Source organism: Aquila chrysaetos, chromosome 24 (assembly GCF_900496995.4).
Source record: "Aquila chrysaetos chrysaetos chromosome 24, bAquChr1.4, whole genome shotgun sequence".
Taxonomy (NCBI): domain Eukaryota; kingdom Metazoa; phylum Chordata; class Aves; order Accipitriformes; family Accipitridae; genus Aquila; species Aquila chrysaetos.
This window is the reverse complement of record NC_044027.1, coordinates 2113754-2128923: the sequence shown is the minus strand read 5'-3', so window position 1 is coordinate 2128923 and position 15170 is coordinate 2113754. Positions and strand designations below refer to the sequence as shown.

At 50.2% G+C, this 15170-nt stretch overlaps 1 protein-coding gene across 3 annotated transcripts; it reads right to left on the bottom strand.

Annotated features, from left to right (window-relative positions):
• Window positions 1–385: 385 nt before the first annotated feature.
• On the bottom strand, window positions 386–14744 carry CD34 (CD34 molecule). Of its 3 annotated transcripts, none has more exons than XM_029999979.1 (8): window positions 14492–14744; window positions 9074–9232; window positions 8078–8370; window positions 7891–7968; window positions 5273–5420; window positions 4910–4950; window positions 3998–4162; window positions 386–2191 (listed from the first exon to the last, which is right to left on the bottom strand). In XM_029999979.1, the coding sequence occupies exons 1-8, from the start codon at window positions 14568–14570 to the stop codon at window positions 2000–2002; spliced, it is 1155 nt and encodes a 384-aa protein (XP_029855839.1). In that variant the 5' UTR covers window positions 14571–14744; the 3' UTR covers window positions 386–1999. The 3 variants fall into 3 exon arrangements, 2 of the variants coding, with proteins under 2 accessions (XP_029855839.1, XP_029855840.1); XM_029999980.1 differs by having other exon boundaries at window positions 9098–9232; XR_003921323.1 differs by lacking the exon at window positions 386–2191 and adding an exon at window positions 2208–3815 and having other exon boundaries at window positions 3858–4162.
• Window positions 14745–15170: the final 426 nt, after the last annotated feature.

Genomic DNA, 15170 nt, shown 5'->3' with positions numbered 1-15170 from the left:
CTTCGTCTTCATCTTCATGCACACGTGCACACACCACCCCCCCCCCCCCCCCCCCCCCCCCGCTGTCGGGTCAGACCCCAGCCCTGCGGATCACTCCATGAGACTGGAGTCTCATTTATTTATGCAGGAATTAGCTGGGCATCTTAAACATCAGAAAATCAAACAAACGAGGTTTAACAGTGTGCTGTACGTCACTTGTCTTGCAAATGTGTTTGTTGAAAGACAGGGAAAATGTGCTCAGAACAAGCAACAGCATTTAGTCATAGCATTTCTGCTGGGAAACAACCTCTCTGCGAGGCGTTGTCCTCTCATCGCGCTGGCACATGGTGCTGCAGCCAGAGCCACGCGTCCCGGTGGGATAAACACACTGTTGTTCCAAGGACACTACAGAGAAGTTGATTTTTAATACTCAATTTTTTTTCAACTGGGATTATTTACAATGAGATTTGGGAGAAGCAGTTCACACCAAAACAAACAAAACCTGAAATACTTTAAACCGTGTTTAAATGACTCTTGCACCCATGAAAACAGCCCCAGATCATGATGGGCGTTGCTATCATTCCTTCAAGCATTGTACCAAAAAAAAAGCCTTCCCCTCAGGTGTTCAGCACCAAGAAAAGGTTGCAATAAATTCACTAGTGAGAGGGTAGATTAGCTTCAAGGGCCATTTTTGTCCTTATCTGGGATGTGGAGGTCACTGCTGGTGCCTGCAGAGACTGTGGTATGAGTAACGTCTGCTGAACTGCAGCTTCTCGTGGTCTTACACCATCAGCACCGGGCTTGCATGACAACAGCTTTGGCTCCCTAAAAATGAGCTGCACTTGCTGGGGACTGAGCACAAACCCGCCCCGGTCCCTGGCTCTCACCGAGCTGCACGTAGCTCGTCCTCAGCGATGCAGCTTGCAGCACCGCTTGCCTCGGGGGCAGGATGAGTGCAGAGCTAGGCAAGACCTGCTCCTGCTGTTGGGATTTTGGTGTTGGCCTTCACTTAACCAAAGCGAAAATACTTCTTTTTGTTCATGTACCCACTGCTGATGCAGAGGAAGAAACACCCGTAGCAGAGCCAGGTTTCTGTCCAGCACTTGTCCCACTGGGAGCCCTTTGGCATCTTTTATTCGCAAAGTCCTACCCCAGGCACGAGCCCCCGCGTGTCGGGAGGGAGGGTGGTGGGACTGCCAGCCCCAGGCGTCTGCAGAGCCATCTACAGCCGTATCAAGTGTTCTCCATCTCACTCGGGTGACTGATTGATGGCTCTGCCTCGTCAAACACCATCTCCAGTCCCTGACATGAAGAGACTGGGGAAGATTTTTTACTCTAAAACAACTACCTGCGTACTGGTAGGGTTGAAAAAGAAACAAGTCTGAGGTCTATTCACATTTCAGCCTTCGGTTCCATGTGGAAAGTTTTACACAGCTTCAGCAAATTCTGCTGGAGTAGGAAATACTAAAGACGACCTAAAGCACAAGAAGGGGGATTAAATACCTGTTGTTCTTAAAAGAGGAAGAAATCCTGCACTTAAACATGAAGATGGGATAAAAAACAACTCTGTTAACCAAAATTATCTGAAACCTGAGAGGTTTTTGTCACTGAAATCCCAACTTAACTATTTTAATCAGCCTAACACAGTGCCACCAAAAATTTGGCCTGTTTGGAGTCTGGCTCAAGGCTTCTGTAGCTTCAGTCTGCCGCTGCTTAAAAGTTGTTCAGGGCTAAGGGCACTTGCATTTCTCATTATGTTCTTCTAACAACAAAAGCAGAGAACAGCTGCGAAAAAGTGTCTTGTGTGGTCAATGGGAGAAGTAGGAGGAGGCAGAGAAGCAGGTCTTTGGCAGCTCTGGTGCTTAATGTGCTTTAGGCTGATTTTGAAGTTCTTCACAGAAATAATAATAACAAAAAAAAAAGGTCTGCAATTCCCTAACTGTCCATAGAAAACTCTCGCCCTCCCTTGTCTCTCCGCTCCCCTCTTAGTTCGCGCTAAGGATGCATTTCTCTGCCCGGTTCACATTTCGGTGTCGGCGGGGCTGTGCTGCTTGGCTGAGTGGCCGTTTTTGGAGGACGCTTGGCCAGTCCCGTTCTCCTGAGTCCCACCGTTGAGGTTTGGCTTCTCCTGCAGCTCAGGTTGCTCTTGGGGGGACATCATCAACATCGTGTTTCCCTGGCTACCGTTTTCTGTGTAATATGGGTCTTCAGCCTAAACAGGTACATAAATAACAAAGGCAGAGTTAGGGAAGGGAAAGGGCTGACAGCAACCGGCTTTGATTGCAGGCAGCGGCTTGGCGGGCTGCCTGCGCTTCCTGGACAGGAGGTACAAACAACTGCAGGCATGGGAACCTGCTCTCGCTGATGAGAAGGGGAACAGGGGGCCTGAACCATGCCGTGGCAAGATGAAGCAAGGAAACCAGCCAGGAACGGCATTTTTTTTCCCCTGGACCTGAAAAGAGAAGTCGTCAGGTTTTGTGGTTTTTCTCATAACCAGGTTTTGGAGCTGACCCTGCCTTGGGTTTGCAAAGCTACCCCGTGACAGGCCACCTCTGCTTTCCACTTTGGCCCAGTAAGAAGCACCATTGAATGAAAGGTATGGAAATTGCCTCTTTCTTTCCCTGTCCTTCTTTCTTTCAGCCTGTAAATAGATATACAGCTCGCAGCCAGGTAGCGGAAATGCAGGACTGCACTCCGGCAAATGCAAACCCATGCTGTGTGGCTTGTTACCGCTATTGCTATAAGGAGCAGATGCCTCTGGAGGACCCAGAGCAATAGCAGAGCTGCCTCCATCCCCTGCCACGATAACCCCACCGACGTGTCGGACCGTGGCAGGTCTGACAGCAATGCAACGGGTGCTGGTGGTCCCGGGCTGCGGGCGGAGATCACCAGCCGGTACCAGATACGAGAGCAGGGAGGCAGGCGCCAGCCCCGCTCCTTGTTTGCCCAGTGGCATCCAGCAGCACAGCAGGCTGCTGAGCATCCAGCCTGCCCCATCGTTTCATTAATTCCTCGTCTCTTCCCCAGCCAGGTTAAACACAGCACCCGGGCACCGCTCGGCCCCTTTGCTGACACCCTTGTCTGCACTGGACACATCTCACCTAGAAACTGGATTGACACTGCCATGCATTTACATGGGCAGCTCCCAGCCACGCATTTACATTGCCTTTCACTCGCTGCCAGCATCCAGGAGACGGTACCCGGAGGCAGCAGGCTCGACAGCCCAAGCTGCAATGTCCCTGCCTCCAACACATGCACCTGACTTCCCATCTGCATGTTTTGAGAGCATCCTTTCTGGCAGTGAAATAATCTAATGGCTTCCCAGGACACAACTGTTCACGTGCCCACGAGCAGCGATAGGGGAAAGCATGGCCCGTCCTCACTTTACAGAGGGCTCACGTCCCTGAAAGGGATGTCACTGGTAGGGAAGAGTCCTCAGTGGTCAGCCTGCCTGGAAAGGGGAAAATGGAAATAGGAAATTTCTTTCTCTTTCTTTCTTGATATATTTTATTACCATCACTTGTTAAGTGAGGGGAGAAATAGCCTTTATTACAGCATCGGTACAAGACAGACATATAACTCAAATGCAGCGAATGGAAAGTTAAAGTGTGTCACTTTTAATGACAAATTCATAAGGTTTCGGGGTCTCTGGAGGGGTCTTGCTGGATGAGTTCTTACTGCTGAGCAAAAATAAGTGTTAGACCTAGAAGCACGAGCGAGAAAGGGGCGGTTTTCCCATGGGAGCAATCAGCTAAGAGTTAATTTTAGAAGGCAAGAGAGGTTTCCCTTCACCCTGTACCATCTGGCCTCCCTCGCTCCTGCCCTTCGCCTTGCCCAGGCGGACCCAGCCCCGGGTCACAACGCCCCGCGTGCCGGCCGAGCCGTCCCGTCGACCTGGGGACACACACACACAGGCTGAGGGTACCGAGCCCCAGGGTGCGGAGCAGCCCCCTCCTCTCCCACCCGGGCACCCCCCAGCTCCTCTCTACCTGCTCTTCTGCCATCTATAAGCACTGACCAGCCTCTCTCCCGCGGGGCTCCAGCTCCGCCGCTTCATCAGGAAATATCCAGCCAAGCCCAGGAACGCCAGCATGAGTCCAGATGTGACCAAGGCGATCAGGGTCTTCTGAGAAAAGTCCTGGTGGTTCCTCACTCTCCCCCGTTTAAGGGATTTTATTCCAAACTGGAAAAAACACCAAAGAGAGCCGGGAGTCCGACAAACAGGAAACATGTGCATCTGCTGAACAGGCACCAGGCTTAAAACAATGCTGCTCTTCACCTCCTTGTTAGACTTCGCGTAAACAAAGCTGGGCTTTGCTAGCCCAGCTCCTGAGCTTTGCACGTGCCCTGTGAGCTCTCGTTGTCTCATTTCCATCCTAGCATCTTCTGTGGCACAGGGCAATTTTCTCCCTTGGAGCGGAGTGCTCAGGCCCTGAGATTTAGAGCGTGCATCTGCACGGCTGAAATATCTCTGTGCGCTGCTGTTGCAGCTCTGTTGGCTGCCATTTATATAGGCACCTGGAGCTCAGCTTTATAAGCTGACGGCAGCCTCACTGGAGTGTTGAGAGGAGGAATTAATTAATGTCAGCGTGGTACTTTGAAGAAGCAGAGTGCCAATTACATCCTAAGAGTTATTGTTGGGATCTAGGCCTTTTTAAAGAAAATACTACAGAATTTTACAGTAACTTTTTCAAGATTTTCTGCCTCCAGTGGTTGTATTGGTTCTCTTACGGTGCACCGCCGCCTCGCTGCATGTCTGGTGGTTGGCTCCAACCACCTCATGTGCCAAGGCTCAGCAAGCACCTCCGAGACGGATGCAGGTTCAGGTCTCAGCCACCTGCCCCAGCCTCAACTGACCGTCTAAAAATCTCCTTTCTCCAGCCACTCAGGCCACCCATTTTTTCCAGCTGAGTTTGCTTAAGGAATTTACCTTTTCCCAGTGAGACTCCTGTAGTATATCTGTAGCAGGATCTGCAAGGTTTAAAACAGAAGAGGCACATTACATAGAGGGTCACGCTGCAGCTAATGTCAGCATCGAAGAGCCTGGCCGTTGCTGAACACGGAGGATCCGTGAGCCCCTTTGCTGCTCTGGAGGCAACGTCCTGGCTCCGTGGATCGAGCAAGACCCCAGAGAAAAGAGCAGTAGTTGGAGAGAGGAGTGTCCTCCCAGGTTGTATCCGAAGATTTGTGTCCCACAGCCTCTCCCCACAAATAGTCCCCTCTCCCGTTGCCCACATCAAGGTCATTATCCAGCGGTATCAATGACAGCCAAAAAGGAATTAGCTCAACTGACCTGTCTCACCGACGAGGATGAGGAGCATGCAGTCATGGTCCACCTCAGATTTAGCAAGTTTAATTTGGCAGGGGGAGGAAATGGGGCGGGTTTTTTCTTCACATATTGCACTCCACAAGTCCGATCCCTTCATCTCTAAAAAATGTTTCTGCAAAATTTAAAAAAAACCAGCCATTGAACAAACCAAACCAGCTAATTGTCCATCATCTCCGCTATGCTGATGATACTACTGGTAGCGTTGTGCATTCACCCTTTGTGTTCTGGTGGCTTATCTGTGGCGTGCAAAGCTGAGCAGAAGCAACAAGAAGTGACAAACAGCGCTGGGCCGGGTGTCAGCCCTTCACCTCCCACTTCACCACTGCTTTGGGCCCCAATACCAACACCTAGAAAAAGGAGATGCTTATTTCTTGTTTCTTCACTTAATGAGAATAAATTAAATGAAGATATTATTAGCAACTCTTGCAAATGGCATTTAAACAAAGCTAAATTTAGGATCTGAACTGCATTGCAAGTCTCTCCAATTTTTGGACTGAAACAGCCGCCTGAAGAGCCCTATTGTTTCGGAGTCCCAGGCAGGGGCTGGGAAAGGAGGGAAATAACAAAGAAGCATTGAGCCTTCCTGTTTAGGAAATGTCTTCAATGTTTTTGCTAAGTTGCTGATCAAAGGCTAGGCAAAAAAATACAAATTTCTCACATTTTAGAGCTGAACCGACTCTCGGGTGGAAGAGGAAGAGGAGTGAGGAGCTGCAGCCTTTCCCTTCTGCAGGCCAATTTCTGTATCAGACAGGATAGGCTTTCTCCTCAGGTCTATTTTCAGCCACAGTCAGGCTTGGAGACAGAGCCCACAGTTGCTAAAAGACGTTATCAGCTTCCCTAACATCCTCCCAGCTGGGAACATCATCTGAGCTGTGGCCGTGCCCACCCCCTCGAGACAGAGACCGGCTCCAGCTGAATCCCCCGTCCTGCCCCTGCCCTCCACTCGCTCCCTGGGACGTGCCCACCGACGTGGGGCTGCGAAAGAGGAGAAAACCCTCTTGTCCTGCAGTGCTGTGTGGAGCCGGGCAGCTCAGTGCCTTCCTCTCTTTGCCTTAGAATTTCCTCCGTATTGCACTCGGGTCACCACATCCTCTTAGCATAAAAAAATGCAGAAACTTATCCATGAGAGAATAACAAACAAATCATTTTCAGCTGTTTCTGTAGAGCTTGGCTTGGGGTGAGAAAGGCCAAGATGGAACAAGAGACCCAAGTGTGTATTTTCCTTTCTCTGCTGTGGAAAGAACTCATCGGAGTGTCAGAATTTCCCTTTGCAATTAGCAGCACTGGGTGCCAGCTTATTGCTCATTTGCTTTGGGAAAGGCCAGCAGGAAAGCGAGACACAGCCCGGTCCCTCCTATCTGCTCTCCTCGCAGACGTTCTTATCTGGTTCCCAGGTTCAGCAGCTGCTGAGCCTGAGCTGGTTTTTCCCTCTCGATGATGCTGAGGTGGAGGCACGGGAGAGGTCTGCTGTGGGCTGAGAGCTCCCAGAAAACCACGGTTGGAAGTGGGGCGGTTTGACTCGTTTCACATGGAGGGAGGGCTAAGAGTATGTGCAATTAGATACAACTCTCTAGGATGTTCTGTATGCTATATATGCATCCATTTCTGTATGGGCAGGTATGTAATGTGTGCGTAATGTGTATAAACGCTGGGCCCAGGAGGTGCCGGTCCCCACTAGATGGCATCTGGGATCAGAATCGCTCCCTCCCGGAGGAGTTTCCATGTGAATTCTCGCTAAAGTGCAGTCCTTGTAAACAGGAGCGAGTCTAAACGCCATTTAATGGCCAATTTGCAGAGAAAAGCCAAGTAAGAATTCACTCATCCAAAGCGGTGGCAGTATGGCTGACCAGCAGAAGTAAAATTTGTCGTTGTCATCTTATACCCAGGGCATTGCCAAGTCTGCTGTCCCACAAGGTCCAGCACCATCTGCTCCCTGTCGCAGGTTGTACCTCCAGTGTGAAAGGTTTCTTGCCTCCCACCCACAATAGTGTCTCAGCCGGACCCTCTTCTGCTTTTATAAATGCTTCATTTTTGGTGCACAAGGCCAAGGGCGGTTACAGAGAGCCTGGGATTCCCTTAGGAGTTGGTACAGATGGGGACACTGAGCAGCACCCGTGCTCCTTCAGATGCCCTGATTTCTTTCCTAGGGCAGCTGGCAAGACAAAAAAAGGCGCTCGCATTTCCAACAGGGAAGAGGAAGAACAAAGGCAATTTCCCGTTAAACATGGTGGGAGATACTTTAGAAGTTAACTGACCCCAGATCTTAATTATGAAAAGGGAGGTTTTATGAAACCAGGAGGTTGCATTTCCCCTGCGACTGCTGTGATCATCCCTTTGGGATCCTCCTGGGACTTCTGTGATCATCCCCACCTCTGCCAGTTTGGCACAGCTCAGATGCTCTGCCCTAGGGATAACGGTGTGAGCTCCCCACCCTAAAGTGACTCCCCAGCTATGGTGGGTGACCCAGTTGCTGCAAGCCTGAGAGCGCTGCAGAACCTGCCCTTGGCTGTTTTCTTGCAGCCCCCCTCCTTCTGCATGTCCCCCCCCTTGGAGACGTGCGGCCACCCAGGGCTGCAACTCACGCAAGTGCTGGACTCGTTGAGCTGCAAGCAGATGGCTCCGGTGTCACTCACTTCTTTGACATTGTGGCATGTGATGTTCTGGAAGGGAAAAAACACAGCGGTGGTATCAGTGAACTGTCAGGGGGTTGTGAGACAAGTCCAGCCTCCTCGTGGTCCCACAGCCCGCCGTGCCCAGCCAAATCCTCACCTTCGGGCTATCCCTGACTGTGGGCAGTGGCGTGGTGGTAGCCGGGACAGAAGGATGCCCCGCAGTGACAGGAGAGCTCGTCATAGCCGGCGTGGATCCTGGGGTTTCTTCCATCGTCCTGGGTTGTGTGGCTGGGCTCTTGGTTGTGGGGACCCCTTGGCTCGTGTGGTCTGGGTCCGAGGTGCCCGAGGGGATGCCCAGCGTCGGCGTGGGGTCTCGGCTGAGCTGCGGGCTCGTCCGCTCGCTGCTGAGCCCCGGGGAGGTGGGGCTGGCTTCTGGGGACCTGGCTGCAGCTTCAGTTTTGAAGAAATGCAATGAAAAGGATACATGAGAAAGCTTAAGTCCTCTAAAATCAATGCGTGGCATTGCGATGACTGAAGTACAATATTGATTTGTCATAGCCAGTAGTACCAGAACATGTTATTGGCTGTATAAGAAATGCCCATTAGGCTTGCTTCAGTTACCTAATTGTTACATGCGCTTCATAATCTGTTGACAATGGACTAACTTCCTGGGCACACACTGCACCACAGCAAGGATGCCATTGCCTGACCTCCCCTCCATCACCCTGATCTCTCCCTTGACCCAGAGTCTTCAAAAAGATGTACGGATTTCAAACAGCATAAGAGAAAGGCACCGTACATCTGTGCAAGGGTCCCTGCTTCAAAGCTCTTTGGAGCCTCGGCCTCTTACCAGAAAGGCTGGCAGACCTCTTATGGGTGCCATTTGCTGAGCAAAGAACAGGTATGCTGAGATAAAAGATTAATGAGCATTTTGTCCCATCATCACTTGGCTGTTTTGAAAAGGATGGGTCTAAGCTGCCTGTCCTGAAGACAGCAGTGTTAGGTTGCCCCAGGTGGCATTTTTTGGCCAGGATTAAAGCTTTTGACCATACTATCAGGCTCTTTTCTGAGAGCACGACCCAGGCACCAACTGTGTGGTTTCTTAGGGCAAGCCTGTGCACTTAATAAATCTGATTATTAATGCAAATGCTACCAGGAATCAGGGGGGAGCGATTACCGGACGTCTCTGGCGTTGGCTTGGCACTGCTGGGGGCTCCGGTGGCTCCGGTGGCTGCCGTGCTGCTGATGCCTTTCATTCCCGTGGCCACGGCTGTCGGTGGGGTGGGGGATGTTGGGCTCCCAGAAGCGTTGCCTGGGGGGCAGAGGAAGGTGTTAGGGGCTGCCGTCCCCCCACCCCAGCCCCGAGCCCCGAGGGTCCCTGCGGGCAGGGCAGGGAAGGGTTAGCTGCTTTCACAAATTCACTTTCTTCTCGCCCCCAAATAGCAGGCTGCCTTAGAGTTCAGATGGGAGAAGCTCAGAGGCTGAACGGTTCAGCTGGGTGAGTACCGAACTTTGGTGCAGCCCTTGCGGAGGGTCCTGGAGCGGCGCTGGAGGCGGACAGGCTCGTTTCTGCCCTCATCCTGCCCGATCCTCGGGCTTAACGAGGGATGCACAAAGCTCTGCACAAAGCTGGATTTCATAGTAGTTTGGGTTTATAATCCTTGGAGGAAAGACTCGGGCCTTGGAAGAGATCACTTATGCGCCTCAGGAAAAATAAGCTGGATTTGCATTTGCAGGCACAATCTCAAAGTAAATAGAAACATTCCCACTGGCTTGGGATCAGGTCTGACTCATGAGCAAAAACAGCTTTGGAGGTAAAACTGAATGTTTGGAGAATGGTTTGCTGTTCTAACTTAAAGTTTATATATCGCTTCCTGGTATGTTACGAAGATGACACTTCCAGCTTTTCCTTCTGAAATGAACTATATGAGTCAATGCAAATGCATTTCTTCCCATTTCTTAACCTTTTCTATTCTTAAGATCTATTTCCACTTTTAACAAACAGCTTCAGTCTCTACTCCAGGGCTGTTGCTGTTTAAGATTCTTATCCAGACACTAAAGAGAAAATCATACAAAATACATTTTTTCTTTTGTATTTCTGCCCAGGGGACCCTGAGCTCCAAGAAAAGTTACTTCATCCTTCCAAACAACCCTTGGAGATGGAGCAGCACTGACAGGTCCTGAGCAGCCGCCCGGCGCCAGCATCAGGGCAGCATCCGCTGCCAGTTAAACATGCATTTATGTACTGTGCACCGCAGTATCGTGCACTTCAGTATTGTCCCGGCAGGAATTTTTCTATGATGTCGGGATGTCAGTACTTTGCTGGATCAGGTCCAGAGAACCTGGATGGTTTATGAAAAGCAAAGACCGAGACCACTGAAGTTTATTTTGGCAATGGCTGGCAGCAGGCAGAGCTGCTCGGCTGTTCCTGCAGCCGGTGGGTGGCTGTACCGGAGGGTGCTGAGGGGGGAGCGCACCCCAGCCTGGCCCCACAGGGCCACCCGTGCTGGCGCATCCCATCCCATCCCATCCCGTCCCGTCCCGTCCCGTCCCGTCCCGGCTGCAGCTGCTCTGGGCGCGGGAGCACCGGGGGAGGCAGGGGCCCTGCCGAGGGCTCGGCGCAGGTGTCTGGAGCTGGGATTTAGGTTCTGGCACAGCTTTTATTTAAGGGAGAAGTTTCTTCTCTCCAAGACAATTCAGTTCCAACTGGTTAAATCACCAAGTTTTTCTGATGAATTTTAACAAATCAAAAGCAGGAGGCATGACTGCGTGCCCAGAATAATGAGTAGCACAAAGTTAAATCCACGCTTTGCATACAGCTTTGTATTTGCACGGACATTAGCAGGAAACTTTACATCACTAGAACAATGTAGCGCCTGGACTTGACCTCCCCAAGTGCCACAGCCACCCAAGCACCTTTGAACTATTCCAGATGTTTGTAAAGCACCAGAGGTATTTCTAATCAAAGTCTTTTCACCACTGAATGTCATAAATTGAAGCCTGGCTTATTGCTCAGTGTAATTTGCAAGAAGACCTGTCATGTAGTATTTCTTTTTCTTCCCTTTATTGTAGCGTATGCAGGCGCGTTTATAGAAAACATGGCTAAGTTTTTTGAAACCTTAGGACTCATGAGATAAATAATGATCCAGATGTGAGATGGATAATCCACATGGTGCTCAGCTAAAGTGGGTCATTTATTGCACCATACATTTTTACTAGCTTTGCTAAACTTTGTCAATTTGTTAGTATTAAGGGCCTGAGAGTTTAAGCCAAGCCATTTATTAACCTTGGAGAAATCTTCACCTGGCAGCGCTAGCACATGCAAGAGCAAAAGCATTCAGATATGTGAACGAAAACTGTATTTCACAGTACCTACTGTATTTACCTATCTAGCTTTTCAAAAGTAAACGCCTCTGATTTTTAAAGATATTTTAATAATGGGGCTTAGGAAGTAGCTCAGCTCATGTCAAATAAAAAAAGCAACAATATAAATGTTAAAGTAGTGACTTGGTCCAACGCTCATCCCTGAGCACTACACCAGGACCACAGAAGGCAAAACTCTGCAGTGGCAAAGGCTCAGGAACCAGGAGAAAAGTTTACGTAATTTGTGCCCTACTCTGCACCCGCAGCAAATTAAACACGGGGGTTTCTCCCCTGCTCGTCCATCCCTGCATGGTGGAAGGTGCAACCCACAGGGGATTCCCAGACAGTAATTGCACCTCCTATGCTGATACACGAATCTCTTGGCAAACCTTTTGCTAAGTGGGTGCCTACTTGAGTGCTCTGACACAGAAACCCTGTGCCAGGATAGTTTCTCGAACTCTTCTGTGTGTTTAACAAAGTCTTTTTCCAAGCTCGGCTAGCACTCTAGAAGCTGCAAGGGCTGCGGCTGAGCTATGGCAAAGCGCTGCAAGTGAGCCGGCACTCATGGTACCGCCGGCACGCACGGTACCGCCGGCACTCACGGTACCGCCAGAACTCACGGTACCGCCAGAACTCACGGTACCGCCGGCACGCACGGTACCGCCGGCACGCACGGTACCGCCAGCGCTCGTGGTCCCGCCGGTACCGGCGGCTGCAGAAGCAGCGGGTGAGGCACCGTGGGACACGGAGCCGTGGAGCTGCAGCCAGCCCAGGCTTCCCGCAGCAGCTCCTCCGAGGGCTCCAGCCTGCATTACTCACGCCTTTCCACTTTTACTGCTCTCAGCCATGTGGCAGGAATTCAAGCGGGTGGAGCCCTCTTCCCTCTGGAAATATCTGATAAAAACCCCTTCCCTCCCCCTTTTCCTCCTCCCAGACAGGATACGGGTGTGGGGCCGCAGTCACGCAGGGGGCAGGGGGCTGCGGGACCCCCCCGAGCCGCCTTCCCAAAGCCCAGCTGCTGGACCAAGGGTTTCCTTGGGCTTGGGGCCTCTCCGGCAGCCGGGTGCTGCTTGGGAGCCCGGCACCTTCCCAGGGACCGAGATTGCTGCTGGCTTGAGCAGTTATGATGTGCAGCCCTTTAAAAGACATTAAACCCAAGTGGCTGTGGGTTTTAAAGCTCCTTTTTCCTTCCCTGATTTTTAGAACTTTTCTAGGTCTTGCAAGAAGAATGAAGGAAAGGAAGAATGCTTTAAAATGACAAGAGATTTTTTTTAAAAATCAGGTTTGGCAGAGATGAATAAAAAAGATATAAAAAGGAAACATAAAAGATTAAAAAAAAAAAGAAAGCGTTTGTATTAGGTACAAATAGAACATATGCTCTCTTCTCTATGTACGTTCTGAGACAAGCACAGGACAGCTCTCCACGTAGTTTATCAATAACCAATTTTGTCACCATGAACCTCTCGCAGCATCGTACTGCTGTGCCGGCAGAGTGTTCCCGAGCGGCCCCGGAGCACCGGCCTGCTCTGCAGACCAGGGATGGGCATAAACCTCTCCCACGCTCATTGCAACTCAGCGGTTCCCCAAAGGATCGGGCAAAGCCCAGAACTGAACATTGCATATGGGATTGGCTCCCCGCGAGGCTGCACGAGGCTGCTCGTTGCTCTGGAGTCAGGCTGCGGTTTGCAGATACTTGGTACCCGGCCTCCATCCTCCCCACACCGCATCCACATGTGGCATTTGTAGAAGACCTGCGCCTGGCCCAGCATGGCGTGGGGCTTTTTTTTCCCCCTGCAAATCATGTGGCTTTAGCTGAAGGGTGTCCTGGGGGGCACGTGGAGGCCGGTCATCCCACCCTTGGCAGTGCTGCCAGGAGCCAACGTGAGCACAACCCCCCCCGAATTGGGATTTCCATCGGGAGCTGCACAACTAAAACCTTTGCTTAATTTACTCGGCCTCCCCAAAGAGATGAAGAGCACGCAGAGCCCCAAGGGTGAGCTCCCTAGTTTTTCTCCCCTCTGCCCAGCAGCTACATTGAACAGAAATAATCGCCCTCTACCTTCCAGCAAGAGCTGATAAAGCACTGTAATATCCTGCAGAAATGTGGAGCAGTGGCTGTGCCAGCAAAAGGAATGACATTTTGCAGCATTAAACCCCCTGTCGCCCGGTAGCTTTGTCTTTACAAAGGCAAAGCTTTTTATCACTTTTGTATCATTTTTGCTTTGTACTACAAGGAACTCAGGTTTCGCATTTCAGATAAACACTTTTGTCTTACACCCTCGCTCGCCGCTCACTTCAGCCCAACCAGACAGTCCTGAATTTTATTTCTCTCAAATAAAATTGTCTTTTTTTCCTTCCTGTTAAATTAACATAGACTGGAGGGTCAGGCACAACGGCTCGCGTGAGCAATATGCCTTGGCAGCAAAGGGAAAATGAAAGGAGCACCATGAAACAGAAGAACAAAATACAGCAAATTCTTTCAATAGATCTAGTTGCTCACATTCATGTGAGTAAGGAAAAATTACATTTGAGGAGACACCCGCAGGTTCCTGGCTCCTGTCCCAGCATACTATGCAGCACACAGAATGCTTCTTCACTGTTTTTTAATCCCTTTTTGTTACTTCATGGTTGTTGGGTTTGGGACAAAAATGATAATATTTCCCTAAACTACAACCCTTTAAAAAGTACTACCTAGAGAAAATCTCTGTATTATTATTCACTTTCTCATGTGATGAATATTTGAAGAGCTGGAATAGTAGATTTTAATATTTATGGACATTCATTTGATTTTCGGAAAATGTTTAGTTCCTACCACAAAACAAAAGTAAGGCTAATTTACCCCAATGCAGACTGAGAAACGACTTGAACTGTGGCTGCACTCTACAGCCTTGCATGCTGCAATGCATGCCCTTGTGTTATCTGTAATATTATAGGGAGCTCTCATATCCTGATTCCCTTCCTTTTCAAACCAGCAGCATTTTCTGTTTGCAGCACATCGCTGCAAATATGTTGGCCAAGGTGCCTGATGCAGTGCTGTTCTGTAAAATGTTCTTTACGTGAAATTGCAATCTCCACTAAACGCTCATTACAATGCATCCCCCCAAGCTGCTCTTTCAGAAGTTGTAACGAAGTTGCCCCATGCACTAGTCTCACGCTGCTTTATTGCTCAGTGCGTGTAACCCTGGTATTTGCTGCAGTCAATACTCACCAGACAACTCCACAACACAGAGCGCAATCCAGAAAAGCTGCCTCCACTTCATTATTTTTAAACTTCCCAAGCACAGCATTCCTGCTCGCAGCTCCCACTAAAACTGGATCTGGCTGTGACAGCTCTTGGGTTTTCAGTCCTGCAGCAGCTCTGAGCTCATGTAGTTTGGTTTTAGTTCAAGCCTTTGAGATCACTCAGTTGTGGGGTGGGTTTCTCTTCAGGGGTTGTGCTTATGGTTCAAGACTGCGAGGTGGAGTTTCTCCGATTTGATTTCACAGTTTTATATAGTTCGTGGCAACTTCACTATCACTTAGGTAATTTTCTCCTCCCCACTTTCCTGCCAGCGCTTCAAAACAAACAAAAGAGCAACCCTCTCCCCAGCAAAGGATCCCAAAGCCTCGCTGGGCTTAACTCTTTCCTGAGAGCTGCTTGCTTTCCCGTTAAAGTGAAGGCAGGGATACAACGTGCTCCAGCTGGAAGGAAGGATTACAGTGAAGCCTGCTGCTAAACTTCCCTCAAAGCAAAGTAAACGCAATGCGATGAGAGCAGAGAAGTGGAGAAACCTCAGGTCCAGCCACCGCCGGCGAGCCCCCTGCACGGTCCCAGGGCTGTGCTGTGGCCAGTGCCGTGGAAAGGTGCGAAACTCTGAAAACTGACTTCAGAATCGGAAATTTTCCCA